Source organism: Suncus etruscus, chromosome 18 (assembly GCF_024139225.1).
Source record: "Suncus etruscus isolate mSunEtr1 chromosome 18, mSunEtr1.pri.cur, whole genome shotgun sequence".
In the NCBI taxonomy this organism is placed as follows: Eukaryota; Metazoa; Chordata; class Mammalia; order Eulipotyphla; family Soricidae; genus Suncus; species Suncus etruscus.
This window is the reverse complement of record NC_064865.1, coordinates 24,701,622-24,718,207: the sequence shown is the minus strand read 5'-3', so window position 1 is coordinate 24,718,207 and position 16,586 is coordinate 24,701,622. Positions and strand designations below refer to the sequence as shown.

General features: G+C 36.1%; 1 protein-coding gene and 1 non-coding gene across 2 annotated transcripts in view; both read left to right on the top strand.

Annotated features, from left to right (window-relative positions):
• ESR1 (estrogen receptor 1) overlaps nt 1–16,586 on the top strand; it is a 281,586-nt gene that overhangs the window by 106,747 nt on the left and 158,253 nt on the right. Inside the window, exon 4 of the mRNA XM_049765462.1 lies at nt 13,226–13,561. Within this exon, the coding sequence (XP_049621419.1) occupies nt 13,226–13,561 (336 nt within the window). The remainder of the gene's footprint in view (nt 1–13,225; nt 13,562–16,586) is intronic.
• Nucleotides 12,562–12,668, top strand: LOC125996635 (U6 spliceosomal RNA). Its single transcript, XR_007491317.1, has one exon. It is a non-coding gene; the product is annotated as a U6 spliceosomal RNA (small nuclear RNA).

The following is a 16,586-nucleotide window of genomic DNA, read 5'->3' as shown; positions in this document are numbered from 1 at the left end:
TTTTATTTTATTCTTTCTCTTCTAGTTCATTTTTGCTTATAGAAATGCTACTGATGTATGTGTGTTGATTTTATAGTCTGTTAATTTACTGTATTGTTTTATTGTTTTTAAGAAACTTCTTGGAATCTTAGAGTTTTATTTGTATTTTAATATATTATTTGTAGAGAATTAATTAAGCTATTTTCAAATGTAAACCCTTTAGTTTTATTTTCTTGCTTGATTTCTGTGACAATGACTTCCAAAATGATATAGAATAAAAGTAGAGGAAGGTGAATATCTTTGCCTTGTGCTGACTTTCAGGTTTCTCCACTGTGTATTATATAATCTGTGGATTTCTGTAGATGATCATTACTCACTTGGAGTATGTTTCTTTAATCTTTACATTCAAAAATTTTATTTTGAAGAGGTTATGCTTCCTCATATATATATATACATATTTATTAACCCCTTTTCAGATATATGATGCATAAATATCTTCTTTCAGTTCCTTGTTTCACTACAGTTTGTGGTAGTTTCTTTTGTTGAATTCTTTAATTTTTAAATATTTTTATTGAGACCAATGTGAATTACTAGTCTTTCACAGTTATATTTAATGTACATGGTGACAGTGAATTAGGGCAATTCTCACCACCAGTGTTGACCTCCCTCTGCCCCTATTCCTAGCATGCAACCCATACCCTTAGCTCTCTGGATGGCTAATGTAACAGGTCCTTGTATAGCTTGTTGTAGTTTGGGTCTCTTGATTCTATTGTTGTTGACTTCTGGTTGGGTATAGAGGTCTAATCATTTTTTATTTCCATTCAGTATTCATGAGATCACTTTGCCCTGGTACCATCCACATTTTTTTGTCAATTTGTATGAAGCCATAGAAATATGAGGCAGAACAAGAAGATTCATGTTCTATGGTTCTGTTAAAAAAAGAAAGAAAGAAATGAAGTGGGCAGGAACCCCTGTCTAGAAGCTATTAATATAAATTTAAAAGAAGAAAAAAAGAAAAAGTAAAAAGGGGAGCTGATGTGGCAAGTTTGTGGGTTTTTGTTTTTTTTTTTGTTTGTTTGTTTGGTTTTGTTTTGCATAGACACAGTAAGTATTGGGGAAATAAGAAAAGAAATTCCTTTGTCTCCACCTTTGAAGCAAACTGTCATGAGACTGACTACAGGCTTTGGACATATTTATTTTCAAACCCCAAGGCTTTTCTTTATGGTGGCAGTAAATGTTGCTAGAGTCTTTTTTATTTGATAGCCCATTTATTTATTCTTGTGCTTTATTTACCTTATGATGGAGCTGTGTCTTCAAATACATTTCTGATGCTGAGTTCCTGTTGGTATCACCTATGTTTATTCTATCTGGTTTGGGCTTAATAACAAATTACTAAATCCATTTTTAATTTATTTTCATATGTGACATTAAATAATTATCTAGACTTATTTGTTTACATGCTATTTTTGAGATTCCCTAACATTATGTATTGAAGAGGCTTTTCTTTCTATATTGTATATTCTTGGCTCCTTTCTAGTATATTCGATGTCCATATATATATTCTCTATCTATCCCTGAGACATGTTATATGCCCAGCCATAGAAATGTATTTGTATACATATGTACTTAATACACTTTATAATATTTTACATTACTGTAACTTGTGCTCTTTTTAATTCTCAAGTTTTTGTCCCCAAATCCCAAGTGAAATTTCATTTCATTCACTGTTCATTCATTCCAATCTTGTGAGTTTACTTTCTGAACTTTCTGCATTTATATAGCTCGTGTTTTTTATGTCATTCATTGGATACTTTCTATGTTTAATTACACCAAATTCCCCTCGTTAGGGTCTGGTTTTGCCTGGAATGTCCCTCGAGCTAAGAAGGTAGAGCAATTTTAGTACTTACTTATTTTTACTTTCTCAAGAAATGCTATGCTACAATTCCTGATAGCCAAGGTTTGAAACAGTGCTTTATGTATTTTGTCCAGTTTTAAAAGGATGTTTCTAGTCTAGAGGATACATTTAGTTTAAGAACCTCTGTTTTCACCAAAAGTAGAAGTTTTAAGTGAGAATTTGGTCATTAATTTTAACTTCTCATCTTTTCTCTATCAATACATGGTTAATTTGAAATTCCCAATTTGTAGAATTTTAGAATATAGATTTTAATAGGAGTTACTTAATTTTCTTCATTATGGTGTAATAAATAAAGAAAAATCAAATGCAATCCAATATATTGTAAAACAGTGTGAAGCAACATTCAAAGTAAAGTTTATTTTACTAAAAAAGTTTATTTTACAGTAAAGAGTAAACAATACCCTTTTCTTTTTGTAATGAGGTCACCTAATGATTCTTAGAGGCTATTGCTGGTTTAATGGTTGTAAGTCTTTCCCAGCAGTGTGCAGAGGACCACAAACTGCCAAAGGAACTAAACCTGGGATTCCCATGTGCAAAGTATGTACTTAAGTCCTTTGAAATATCTCCTCAGCACAAGAGTAGTTTTTTTCAGTGGCCTTACTCTAAGACCCTAACTTTGACACTCAGCTCTATATGGCTCCCTGAACATCGCTGAGAATGGTCCTGGTTCACCATGACCTTCACTGCCACAACCACAACAAAGAAAAAATATTTGTATTTTAGACAAATAGGGAAAACACAATTGCTGGCCTTATTCCTTAACCACTGACAAGAGTCTTTAGAAAGGTTGGTTCAATAACTATTGTGAGCTAAGGAAATCTTACGTGAGTGAGACATATAATAATGGGATAAAATGAAAGTGTGAGAAACACTTTCTTTGCTTCTGTGTGAATCAGTTGGAAATTAATGGGGTAAGTTGGGAGATTGACGGTAGGCCTGAGATAACTTAGGATTTCTGTCTTAATCTAGGCAAAAAAGGATGAAGGCATTACCTACAATGGTACAAATAAAGACAGATAAAAGTGAGAAATAGTAGATTATAGTGACTTGGATGTGAAGGGAGGCATGGGAAGAAACATTATAAATCTTTACATAGCTGTAAAATTTATAATCCTTTATATGATGCCATTTTAAATTATAATATTATTAAGAGTAAACTAGAGCTCATGATTTTTCTAGATTCACTGTCATTGGCATGACCTTGGGCATGATACTTACTTGGAACTTCTTTTTTCTGTTGAATAGACAGCAATAACCATTCATGCCTTATAGGACTCTTTTGTACATTTAAAGGGAAAACCTTAAAATTAAAGCAGGCGATCTTCTCTGGAGCAAATTTTTTTATTTTTCTATTATTTAATTCTCAACAAATCAACACTTCTGTTTTCTTCACCATGTTGAATTACAAACCTTTTAGTGTATTTTTTGATCTGATTTTTAGATACCCCTTGAAAAATATGAAATAATTGAGAAATAAAAGAAGTGTAATTATATGCATGTTTGATATATTTAATATCGCATTAAGTAGACTTAGAGAATGGGAAAGATAACTTTATTAATTATAGTAGTACTTAGTATTAAGAACAAAAGATCATTTCATAAAAGTGAAAATTAAGGAAATGCATTAAAAGTCTTCCAGTTAATTCTATCACTAATGAATATTCATTAATATATTAAATTTTACTGAGATACAATACCTAGGTTTAAGAATTTAAGGGGAAAAAGAATTTAAGGAATTGGGGAAAAGGAATAATTAAACCAATTATTAGAAATGATAATTAGAAATGGCTATCCATAATGAGTAGATAGATAGGAAACTGTTTTACCTATGAGGTTTTTAGCTTCTCTGTCTTACCTGGGACAACATTTGTGTTGCCTTCAAATTACTGACCTTCTAGAAAATCTTTCTTAGATTTTCTTCATCTCTCTCTTTTACTTTCTTTCTGATTGCCTGTGCTTAGTAGATTAATGAATTCCCTTTGGTTAACTCTTTAGAATTCCAGCACTCGAATCACTAAGTGGTGGGAAAAACAGGTTCTAAACATTCAAGTAGTAGAAGAACCATATAGAGAGAGTTTGATTGATGTGAGAAAATTGAAACAGGTGCCATGCTATACACAAATCGGGGCTAGTTTTCTTTCTTTCTTTCTTTCCTTCTTCTTCTCTTTCTTTCTTTCTTTCTCTTCTTTCTTTCTTTTTTCTTTCTTTCTTTCTTTCTTTTTCTTTCTTTCTTTTTCTTTCTTTCTTTTTTCTTTTCTTCTTTCTTTCTTTCTTTTCTTTCTTTCTCTTTTCCTTCCTCTCTTTCTTTCTTTCTTTCTTTCTTTCTTTCTTTCTTTCTTTCTTTCTTTCTTTCTTTCTTTCTTTCTTTCTTTCTCTCTTTCTCTTTCTTTCTCTTCTTTCTTTCTCTCTCTTTCTTTCTCTCTCTTTCTCTCTCTTCTCTTCTTTCTTTCTTTTCTTCTTTTCTTTTTTCTTCTTTCTTTCTTCTTTCTTTCTTTCTTTCTTTCTTTCTTTCTTCTTTCTTCTTTCTTTCTTTCTTTCTTTCTTTTCTTCTTTCTTTCTTTCTTTCTTTCTTTTCTTTTTCTCTTTCTTTCTTTCTTTCTTCTATAAACACCTTGATTACATACATGATTGTGTTTGGGTTTCAGTCATGTAAAGAACACCACCCATCACCAGTGCAACATTCCCATCACCAATGTCCCAAATCTCCCTCTCCCCACCCGACCCCTGCCTGTACTCTAAACAGGCTCTCCATTTCCCTCATACATTCTTATTATTAGGACAGTTCAAAATGTAGTTATTTCTCTAAATAAACTCATCATTCTTTGTGGTGAGCTTCCTGAGGTGAAGCTAGGTGGCAATTCCTGACTTACTGTGAGCTTGAGTGTTTAAAAAAAGGGGGCAAAAGACATTGCTTTGACTAATATGATCTAATCAGCAGAACAACTTGAGAATTAATGATGTGGAAGCACTGGCATCTCTGTTGTGTGACCACTGTATTGTGCTCTTGGATATTTTGCTCAGCCATTTTGCAAAAATGACATTTTGGTGTATTGAATGACAATGTCTATATGGCATTAAAATGCCAAATTCTACTGAGTAGATATAAATTTCTTGGCTGTAAAGAGAGAGGCTGCCTGTTCAATATTTGTATGAACAAATAATGTGTTTTTATTCTGCTTCATGACCTGTTAGTTTGATCTTTTGAATTTTCATGCAGATAAGTTAGTGAAAAGGAAATGAGTTTAAAAGTTAAATACACACCAGTTTTTGTTGCTATTGCACAAATCATTCAGAAAAATAACTTGATGGAGAAGAGGAGAGTATTTTAATTTTATCTTTGGCTTTTATTTACCCATATCTCTTCTCATTTAGCAGTGCTCTATGTCACTAGTGACACATGTAATCATTGGTTCTTATCAGCTATTGACATTTGGTCAAAATAAAAATAGACATAGGAAATGGGTCATTTTTTATCTTTATCCATTCAATTTTAGGTGTCTATTTTTAACTACTCTAAATGTGTGTGCAGTATTGTAACTTGGACTCTGCAATGCATTAAGTAAAGGAGCCTTCCTCATTAAATGGTAGGCAATTGGTCACATAATGTGTCCAATTTTATTCCATTTATAGTTTGTAGGGACTTTGATACTTGAAAATAGATAATACATTTGGTGGAAGTTTAGAGAAACCATTTGTTAATACTAATTGAATCAACTTTACCTATTTGAAGATTTTTGTAAGTATTCAATGCTTCTCCCTCCCTATCTCTGTAGATTTTTTTTAATCTTTTCACAATCCAGACCTGTGATTATTTTGATCATCTGTCCAGAAATGTGAATTAAATACTATAAAACTGCAGGAGAATGTGCGATTACTATTCCTCATTTAAGTAGTATAGCATCTCTTCTCTCTAACTAATATATTTTTGATATATCCAAGAAAGGAAGTTTCATGATTTCTATGACCCTAAAAAAAGCTTTGAAAGCTTCCTTTTCTTCCTCATTCTCACACTATCTCTTCTCTTCCATTTTTCTTTGGTCAGTTTATTCATTCATTCATTCATTCATTCAGGCTTTCAACAAATGTCTCAAAATAGCTTTTGATTAATTACTTTTTCCCTCAAGTCTAAAAATTTGATGAACAGTATTTTGATTTGTGATTTGAGTAAATAATTTTTAATGATCACTAATACTCGGGCCTGAATCAAGCTTAAAATTCTTTTGAAAATCAGATTTTAATATAACTGTGGGGAAGTTTCAAAGTGGGTAATACAATTTTGTTTTGTGTTGTTAAAATTATATCAACTTGTATTTAATAATTGAAATCTTTTAAAAAAGAAAGCTTTGGGATCATAAAAATTGTACTGGGATTAAGGTGCTTATCTTTTTTGTGTGATCATTACCAATTCTGTCCCTGACTAGACCAAAAGTGATCCCTAAGCACAGAGAAAGGATTAAGTCCTGATTATCACTGAGTAGGAAAAGGAAAGGAAAGAGGGAAGGAAAGAAGGAAGGAAAGAGGGAAGGAAGGAAGGAAGGAAGGAAGGAAGGAAGGAAGGAAGGAAGGAAGGAAGGAAGGAAGGAAGGAAGGAAGGAAGAAGCTAATGATAGTGATGATAGAAAGCATACATTTTATGTATATGCCACTTTTGTTTTGGTTTTGGGGGCCACATTGGACTTTTCTCAGAGTTTACTTCTAGTTTTGCAATCAGAGATCATTCCTAGGGATTCAGGGAACCATATGGAGTGCTGAGAATTAAACCTGGGTCAATTGTGTATAAGAGAAATGCCCTACTGTCCTAAGGCATTTTCAAGAAAGATAATATGCTCACTTGAAATTAAAATGAAATAACTCTCAAGTCCATTGACTGTAGCCTTTCTTCTCATCTCACCTCCCATGTTATGTCTATGATGACTTGGTGGTGGCACTTGCTAGAAATAATAAAGGGTTACAGTGCTTGTATACACTTGGTGAGTATCTCAGATTGATGACAAAGGGCCCACAAATGGCAATGGCTCTGGAATTTCACTTGTTGGTGATGCCAGGGATCAAACTTAAGGCTTCATGCCTCTAAAGAAGACTATCAGTGAGTTCTGTTGGAAAAGTCAATGCTTCCTTAGTAATCACACTACTTTCTTTCATCTTTCCAGTTACATCTGAAGAAATGTAGAGTAGGGTGATAAACTGTAATAACTGAGTAATATACTAGTGAATATTGAAGAACAGTGCATTTATTTCCCATAGTCCCAGGTTGATCAGTACCAGTGTAAATCCAACCTTCACAAATTCAGAATGTTTCAGAATGTCCTAAGAAATATGGAACTAAATGAAATATTGAATCCCTGCAGTAAATTCTCTCTGAAGTTTTTATCTAGCTTGTTCTTGGAAAACTCCAATGATCCAACTTATTATTTCCTGTAGCAACAGCTTCTATCTTTGTTGTTAGTTTTGACCTATAAACAGCTTTCTTATGTTGAAATTTCTCTACTCAGAGTTGCCATATGGATTTCTTAAGAACAAGATAAATCTATTTCTTTGAGTTAACTTGGGTCACTATAACAGAAAGGGTGCAGACTACATGGTTTAGAAAGCAAATAAATAGAGATATTAAAAATTTTAAAATTAAAAAAATAAAACATTAAAACAAGGAGAAGTCAGGATAAGAAAATAAGTCAGAGAGGAAAATAGAGAAGGGATCTTGAAAGGACACTGGAGGCAGGTTCATCTATGGATAAGGGGCTTCCTTTACCTAGTACTTGGGTGTCAAACTTGTATAGGGGTCATAGTAATTGGAACAAAGCACCCAGAAACATAAACAGAAGGATATTGATTCCCTAGGGGATGGGGGAAACTTCAGGTTGTTCAGTATTGGTCCTTGGAATCTAGGGTTGAGTGAAGACAGGGAGGTGTGGGTTGGAGGTCAAGGTGGGAGTTACAGGAAGTATTACTGGAACAGCAGGTAATGGGGCTTCTCTCAGACAAAAGTGCAGAAAATTGGTCCAGGAGGACTGAAGGGTTGGATTTATGAGGCTAACTGTTGGGAGAAGGAGGAGAAGCACCAGAGATTTTACCTCCTAAGGGAGGGAGAGTAAATCTTAGAAGCATGGCAAACAAGGTTCGCAATGAGGTTCAGATGAAAAGAATTATAAAATCACACTCTCTTCAAGCCTGAGAACCTTATGAGGTCTTATCAGCTTAATATAATTGAATCATAGAATTGGAGGTTTTGAAAAAAAGAAAAAAGAAAGCAAATGTTCTTGCACATTTTTAAAAGCTGAACAAGGGACCGAGTGGTTGCACAATGGTAAGGTGTTTGCCTTGCACGTGTCTGACCTAGGTTGGACTGTGGTTCAATTCCCCGACGTCCCATATGTTCCCTAAGCCAGGAGTGATTTCTGAGTTCATAGCCAGGAGTAACCCCTGAGCATCACTGGGTGTGGCCTAAAATAATAATAAAAAAAGCTTAACAAAACTTTCATTATTCTGCCAATAGCCCCAAAACTGACCAGTCAGGGTCTTCTCTAGAAGGAGATGAACCCCATCCAAGGTCATAAATAGGATTATATAGGGAAGGGATATAGGCAGATTCTAGCTTTTGATGATATTTAAAATGATTGGCTGTTGTCTAGGGGTACCTTCCTACTGCTTCCTTGTGTCCTTCCCTGATAGGCCATACCAAGTATGGCCGGGTAGCTTGGGGTGGTGTTAATTGAAATAGGTTTGAGGAAACCTAGCATGTGGCTTATACCTTGTGGTCCTTACAAAATGGTGCTTCTCCTTGTTCAGAACTAAGATAAGCCTGCCATGTGGCCTTTACAAAATGGTGTCCCTCTTTGTTCAGAACCCAGGTCACCACATTTACTCCTCTTCTTATGAACCTGAGTCAAATCTTTGACTCTCTTTGAGGTTCTTTATCCTCTTCCCTACTTATGGGCACATACTGGCACCTTAGCACAAGTATCTTAACTGTACCTATGCATGCTTGAATAAAGCAGGTGAGGGAATTAATTGTGCAAGGACCTACTAAGAAAACCATCAGCCAGGAAAGTTACTAGCCTTCATCTGCTACAGTGCTCATGGATGACCTCTGATTTGTTAGCATATAAACAACATTGCTCCCCTAGAGCCTAGATCTAGTTCCTGCTTGTTCTGGAGAGCAACTTTAGCTAGGGAGGCAACTTGTTCGTCTAATATCTTAATAGAAAAATAGTATCTTCTCAGATCAGTGTCCACTTGTTTAAGTTGCATATCTCTTTTGACAAGGGAGGCCAGTCCCACACCAGTTGCTACGAGAGCTGGAATAAGGGGAATGGACCTCTTCTGGTGGGATGATAATGTTGCTCAAATTGTTCTCACCCCCCCCCTCGCCCTTTCCTGCCAGGTATGACATCTGGGGTAGGAAAATGATCATGATTCAAAACTCATCTGAGTTTGCAAAAGCAGTGGCAAATAAACAGGGGTCAGTATCTTGGTACACATAAGTCATGTTCCATTTGCTCCCTGATAGGAATTACTCCCCCATGCAGCTATATTAGCCTCTATAGTTTCACTGCAATAATCCAGGTAAGGGAAGAGAACCCTGGTGGTTCCTCTAGGGATGGATAAGAGGCACATGCATGTGCTGTGTATTCCCTGCAGGCTGATCCTCCCCTTATCCAGGGGCATCTAGAGTCTGTTGTCTGTACCATTGTCCCCATTATTCCCACTCCCATAAGATATGGGGTGGGATCTAGGGACCAAGCATAACCAGCAGTCTTTGGCCAGCCTTAGCCTGGTGTCACTGAGGAAACAGCAGGTTGCTTCTCTGGTCCTGAGTGCCACTTTCCCTTCAGTTATTGGGCCAAGAAGAGGTATAGGGTAATGGGGTTTTACACTTAAGGCAGTGTTGAGCTGCTGGCCCCTCCTTATTTGCCTTAACTGATGCTCCCCTACTAGGAAGTTAGTCTGGGCACTTTTTCTTAAAGGCCTTACTGATATTTGGGCCAGTCAGCTCTGGTTGATGCACTTTCCAAACTTTGCCTGAGATCTCTCCTGCCTTGGCTTCAAGGTCTGACTTCCTTTGTTCCTCTGTTCCGTCTAGTTCTCCTTGACCTTTCCTGACACATCCCTATACTCTGCAGAAAAAATCCCTCTACCTTACATTTTTGGGTAACTTCATTCTGGACAAGTATAAAATGAAAATGCTCTCAGGGCAACTTCCCTATCCTTTGGCCAAAACCCATGGGTTCTTTTTAATACACCTCAGTGGTCGGTCTTGTGGGATATAACCAAAAACCCCAAATAAATCACATGATCAAAATTTAGGGTAGGGATCTCCAGGGTGACAGTTTGACCCACAAACCTCCATCCACAGTCTGAGTAAGAAGGTATTCATTCTTGCTGATCATCCCATAGTCACTGCACAGTCACAATATAGTCAGCAGGAACACCAAGACAATCTGCCTTCTGTCCTGGTCCTGGGAGCTGAGTCAGCTGGATCTGCAGAGGGTCCTTATTCATGTGGTGGGTCCTTCATATTCAGGCTGTGAATCCACCACAAATAGAAAAGTGGTTCCTGCTTCTTCAATCCTCGAAGGGGTCCTGGTGTATGTTCATGGAACCTAGGCAGCTTTTCGGCAGCATCATTGTTTTATTCTGGATGAGCTCCCAAATGTTAGAGTCCAGAGTCTAAGGACAAGACCACACAACTGGAGTAAAGATGAACAAAACTTTAATTCATCTGCGAACGGCCCCAAAACTGACCAGTCAAGGTCATCTCTAGAAGAAGATGAATCTGTTCTTACACTTTTGAAGGTTGAAACTTCCACGATCAAGGTGCAAGTAGATCTGGTATTTGGTGAAGTCTCTTTCTTATTGAAGACAATTGCTTTTCTTATATATTTACATGGTAGACTGAGCAAGCTATCTCCTTGACCACTTCTTCTAAGAATACCATCCTAATTAGGACGACCCCACTCTCTTTCCTTAATGACCTCCCTAAGGTCCTACATCTTAATGCCATTATTTCAGGAATGATATTTCAACATATGCAACTTGGAGGAAAATGGGCCTAAATTACATTCAGTTTTCTTTGAACCACAGAAAAACTTTAGCACCATTGAAAAACCAAGTGAAGTTGGTACTCATTTCTCTCTAAATCTTCTAGGTTAAGTCTGTCCAAGAACAGAGAAACTACTCGGTGTCCTCAATCTGACCTTATTTTGTATCTCTGCAGTGTTATAGTGACTCTGATCTGACTAGGTGCATAGTGCTTATTGCTACAGCCTTTTGGCACTCATGTGTTGTTTCAGTTGCACTCTGATGAGCTGAGAGCAGAGTAGGGATATCATGGTCCTTAATTCAGGTATTATCACTTGATAACTCATCTAGCATTGGGACATTTACATTGCCCATGAATTAGTTACTGCTCATCTTTTTCTTTTAATTCTCTGATGACTGAGTGTCTGGAAACCTGTCCATGTTGTTGATAGTTGATAAAATGGTAATACTCTGTTCAGTATAAAGAGATAACACAATATTTCAGTGCAAGATCTCAAAGCTCATACTCAGTAGAGAAGGGACTTTGACAAGTTAATCTAAGTAGAATTTTCCCAAAATTTATCATCAAGGATTATTGTGAGAAATGAAAAGTATTTAAAGTGCTTAAAACACAGGAAAGTGCCCAGTGTCTCTTAGTGTTCATCATAATCACCAACATCTTTATAATCATGATCTGTTCTAGTAGTTTCTGAGAAGGGTTATCCCAATACCAAAAAATAGAAAGTGTATACTGCTTCACTATGCTTTTAAAGTGTCAGAAAATATATCTAGGGCCAGAATGAGTAGAGCATTTACCTTGCACACAACCAACCTGGGTTCAGTCCTTAGCATCCCATATGGTCCCCGGAGTCTTCATAAAGTGATTTCTGAATGCAGAACCAGGAGTATTTCCAGGTGTGGCTTCAAAACAAAAAATTCATCTTTTATAGATCTGCAAAACTAAAAGTTATGCATATAAAATATAGCTATATATTTGTCCAAATTTCTTAACAAATTAGAGCCAAATAAGATAAATTTTGGATGCTCGCTATTTTTTGGTAGAGTGATAGAACAGTAGTATGATTGCTATAGAGTTTACTTCTTATATCTTCAATAGTAAAGGTGATTGTAATAACTTTTGCCAAAATAGTTGTTTCTTTCCACTGCATTTAATACTGTTAAGGCTTAATATGTATTGTAGTCATGCTTTGAAAAGATGGTAACTGTGTTCCTATTTCAAAAATAAATATTTGTTTCTGTTGATGCATTTTAACATTTAGAGTGACTTATCAATGGTAAGTCAAAATCTCTAAAATGAACATGAAAAGAGACCATTTTTCCATCCTGATATAATATAGTGAGAGAAATTAGGGGAATTATTTTTAATGTCTATACATGGACAACATAAATTATTGAGAATTTTAGATAAGTTCTGAAGGTGCTTAAGGTGAAACTGACAGCAGTGGAAGGCATTTTGGGCACATTTACAATTGGGTCTAAACAAAGTCTGCAAACTTTATTTTAGATAAGTCCTCACATTTAGAGATTTTGATTAAAAAGTGTATTTTTTCCAGAAAAAAGTGTATTTAAATGACATATATTTACTAAATGTTTTGAAAAAATTTCTTTACTATTAAAAATATTTATGGGTGCTTGCTTCGGCAGCACATATACTAAAATTGGAACGATACAGAGAAGATTAGCATGGCCCCTGCGCAAGGATGACACGCAAATTCGTGAAGCGTTCCATATTTTTTAAAAAAAAATATTTATGGGGTGGGGAGGTGGTAGAAGGGTAAAAAGCATTTGCCTTATATGTGGCCAACCTCAGCTTAATTCTTGGCACCACATATGGTCTCCTGAGCACTGATATGGGTAATTTCTGACAATAGGTTCAGTAATAGACCCTGAACACCACACCCACCAAGGAATTTTTCTAGCAGAAGCAGCCGATGTGTCTAATACCAAACCCTGTTTGAAAAATAATAATTGAAATTTTGGATAGTTTATGTTTTATATTAAAAGGTAAATCATATCTTGTTTGTTCACAAAAGACTAGTATTACATTTTCAGGAGTTTTGTTTATTTTTTGATAGCCAATAAGATGCTTAAAATTCTCTGTAGTGACAGCATTTACGCCATGGAAAGTCTTTCCCTCTCTTGAGTGGTTGGTTGGTAAATACTGACCAAGTAGCTCACCAATACCTGCAAAGGTTTTTTGAAATGAAGATCTATTCACATTGTAAATGCTTTTAGATGGACTTTACATGAGAAAAATAATTGTTTGTTTCTTTTTCACCCATGTGTTCTTAGGGATACGGAAAGACCGTCGAGGAGGGAGAATGCTGAAGCACAAGCGCCAGAGAGATGATGGGGATGGAAGGAATGAAGCAGGGCCTTCTGGAGACATGAGAGCAGCCAATCTTTGGCCAAGTACTCTCTTGATCAAGCACACTAAGAAGAACAGCCCAGCTTTGTCTCTGACAGCAGATCAGATGGTCAGTGCCTTGTTGGAAGCTGAACCGCCCTTAATCTACTCTGAGTATAATCCTACAAGACCCTTCAGTGAAGCTTCCATGATGGGTTTGCTGACCAACCTGGCAGATAGAGAGCTGGTCCACATGATCAATTGGGCAAAGAGAGTACCAGGTAAGAATATGGATCTTGACTTAAATTTTTAGAGTCAACAACTGTTATTGAACAATATTATGGGGAAAGCTGTGGAAAACAACAGCTTATCTAATTGGCTTTGAGATGCCTTATTGGGGGCAACTGATGTCTAGAGGTGTGATGACACCCAGATGCTGAAAATGAACAAATTTCCCCAGGAAACAAGGAAGTCATGCTTTAAAGATTCAAACGTTGAAGATTAAAGTCTTTAACCTGACATAATTTATTTTTAACATCTTCTATTCACCACTCTAGCATAAAAACTATCTCACCGATGCATTTTATTTTATATGTTCTCACGAAAGAATCCAGGCTCTGCAAGTTTTTAATATCAAGATGTTTGTCCAAAACACCTCAATATTAGCAGAGAATTTTAGCTTGAAATATCATTGAAGTTCCTTATAAACTAACAAGGTAATAATAGTTTCTTTACTGAATGCCAGTTTTCTACTCATTCTGTTCAATCACTAATATTTTAGGAGTAAGGAATAAGATTGAAAAATAAAATTAGTTGTTATTCCCAAGATGCACATGTATAAAGAGTGGAATAATTAGCACTGAATGCATGAGGCATAGATGCACACAGTTTTTTGAGACTAGTGTTCCAGTCAAACTTGACAATTGACCTTGTTTATTCAGGGAGAAGTACTCTACTTATTATGAAAACAAGCCTAGGAAATGACTGCTATGCCTCAGGAGTTAATGTAGATGAACCAAGGCAAAAAAGAAGTTAAATAAGCTTCTCTCATTACTCTAAATGAGTAATGAATTTATACAGAGATTTTTCTTGTCTTATATCTTTCAATACATGAAATCAACTATTACCAGATGCATTGTATGGATTTTAAATTAAAATAAAATAAATAAATTAGTTTCTGTTTTGATTTCACTACTCTCTTTTTTTGTTTTTTGTTTTTTCTTTCTTTTTTTATTTAAATAACTTTATTACATACATGATTGTGTTTGGGTTTCAGTCATGTAAAGAACACCACCCATCACCAGTGCAACATTCCCATCACCAATGTCCCAAATCTCCCTCCTCCCCAACCAACCCCCGCCTGTACTCTAGACAGGTTTTCTATTTCCCTTGTACATTCTCATTATTAGGATAGTTCAAAATGTAGTTATTTCTCTAACTAAACTCATCCCTGTTTGTGGTGAGCTTCATGAGGTGAGCTGTAACTTCCAGCTCTTTTCTCTTTTGTGTCTGAAAGTTATTATTGCAAGAATGTCTTTCATTTTTCTTAAAACCCATAGATGAGTGAAACCATTCTGTGTCTTTCTCTCTCTCTCTCTCTGACTTTTTTCACTCAGCAAAATAGATTCCATGTACATCCATGTATGGGAAAATTTCATGACTTCATCTCTCCTGACAGCTGCATAATATTCCATTGTGTATATGTACCACAGTTTCTTTAGTCATTCGTCTGTTGAAGGGTATCTTGGCTGTTTCTAGAGTCTTGCTATAGTAAATAGTGCTGCAATGAACATAGGTGTAAGGAAGGGATTGTTGTACTGTATTTTTGTGTTCCTAGGGTATATTCCTAGGAGTGGTATAGCTGGGTCGTATGGGAGCTCGATTTCCAGTTTTTGGAGGAATCTCCATATCGCTTTCCATAAAGGTTGAACTAGATGGCATCCCCACCAGCAGTGGATAAGAGTTTCTTTCTCTCCACATCCCCACCAACACTGCTTGTTTTCATTCTTTGTGATGTGTGCCAATCTCTGGGGTGTGAGGTGGTACCTCATAGTTGTTTTGATTTGCATCTCCCTGATGATTAGTGATGTGGAGCATTTTTTCATGTGTCTTTTGGCCATTTGTATTTCTTCTTTGTCAAAGTGTCTGTCCATTTCTTCTCCCCGTTTTTTGATGGAATTAGTTGTTTTTTTCTCGTAAAGTTCTGTCAGTGCCTTGTGTATTTTGGAGATTAGCCCCTTGTCTGATGGGTATTGGGTGAATAATTTCTCCCACTCATTGGGGGTTCTTGTATCCTGGGCGCTATTTCTTTTGAGGTGCAGAAGCATCTCAGTTTAATATATTCCCATCTGTTAATCTCTGTTTTCACTTGCTTGGAGAGTGCAGTTTCCTCTTTGAAGATGCCTTTAGTCTCAATGTCCTGGAGTGTTTTACCTATGTGTTGTTCTATGTATCTTATGGTTTCAGGTCTGTTATCGAGGTCTTTCATTCATTTGGATTTTACCTTCGTACATGATGTTAGCTGGGGGTCTAAGTTCAATTTTTGCAAGTGGCTAGCCAGTTGTGCCAACACCACTTGTTGAAAAGGCTTTCTTTGCTCCATTTAGGATTTCTTGCTCCTTTATCAAAAATTAGGTGATTGTATGTATGGGGAACATTCTCTGAGTATTCAAGCCTTTTCCACTGATCTGAGGGCCTGTCTTTATTCCAATACCATGCTGTTTTGATAACTATTGCTTTGTAGATTTCACTACTCTCTTAAAGGCTAGGCAAACTAATATATCTGGCCTTGGTGAATATTTCTTATGTTTACATATAATAATATTAATATATATTATATAATATAATAATATTATAATAATGTATTTTGCATAAGGAGAGAATGGTATTGCAATAAAAAGGCTTAAGTAAAGGGGCAAGAAATCCAAAATGGAGCAAGGAAAGCATCTTCAACAAGTGGTGTTGGCACAACTGGTTAGCCACTTGCACAAAAGTGAACTCAGACCCCCATGTAACTCATATACAATGATCAAATCCAAATGAATTAAAGACCTTGATATGAGGCCTGATACCATAAGGCATATAGAACAACATGTAGGTAAAACACTTCATGACATTGAGACTAAGGGCATCTTCAAGGAGGAAATAGCACTCTTTTTTTTGTTTTGTTTTGTTTTTGGGCCACACCCGTTTGACACTCAGGGGTTACTCCTGGCTATACGCTCCGAAATGGTTCCTGGCTTGGGGGGACCATATGGGACGCTGGGGGATTGAACCGCAGTCTGTCCTATGCTAGCACTTACAAGG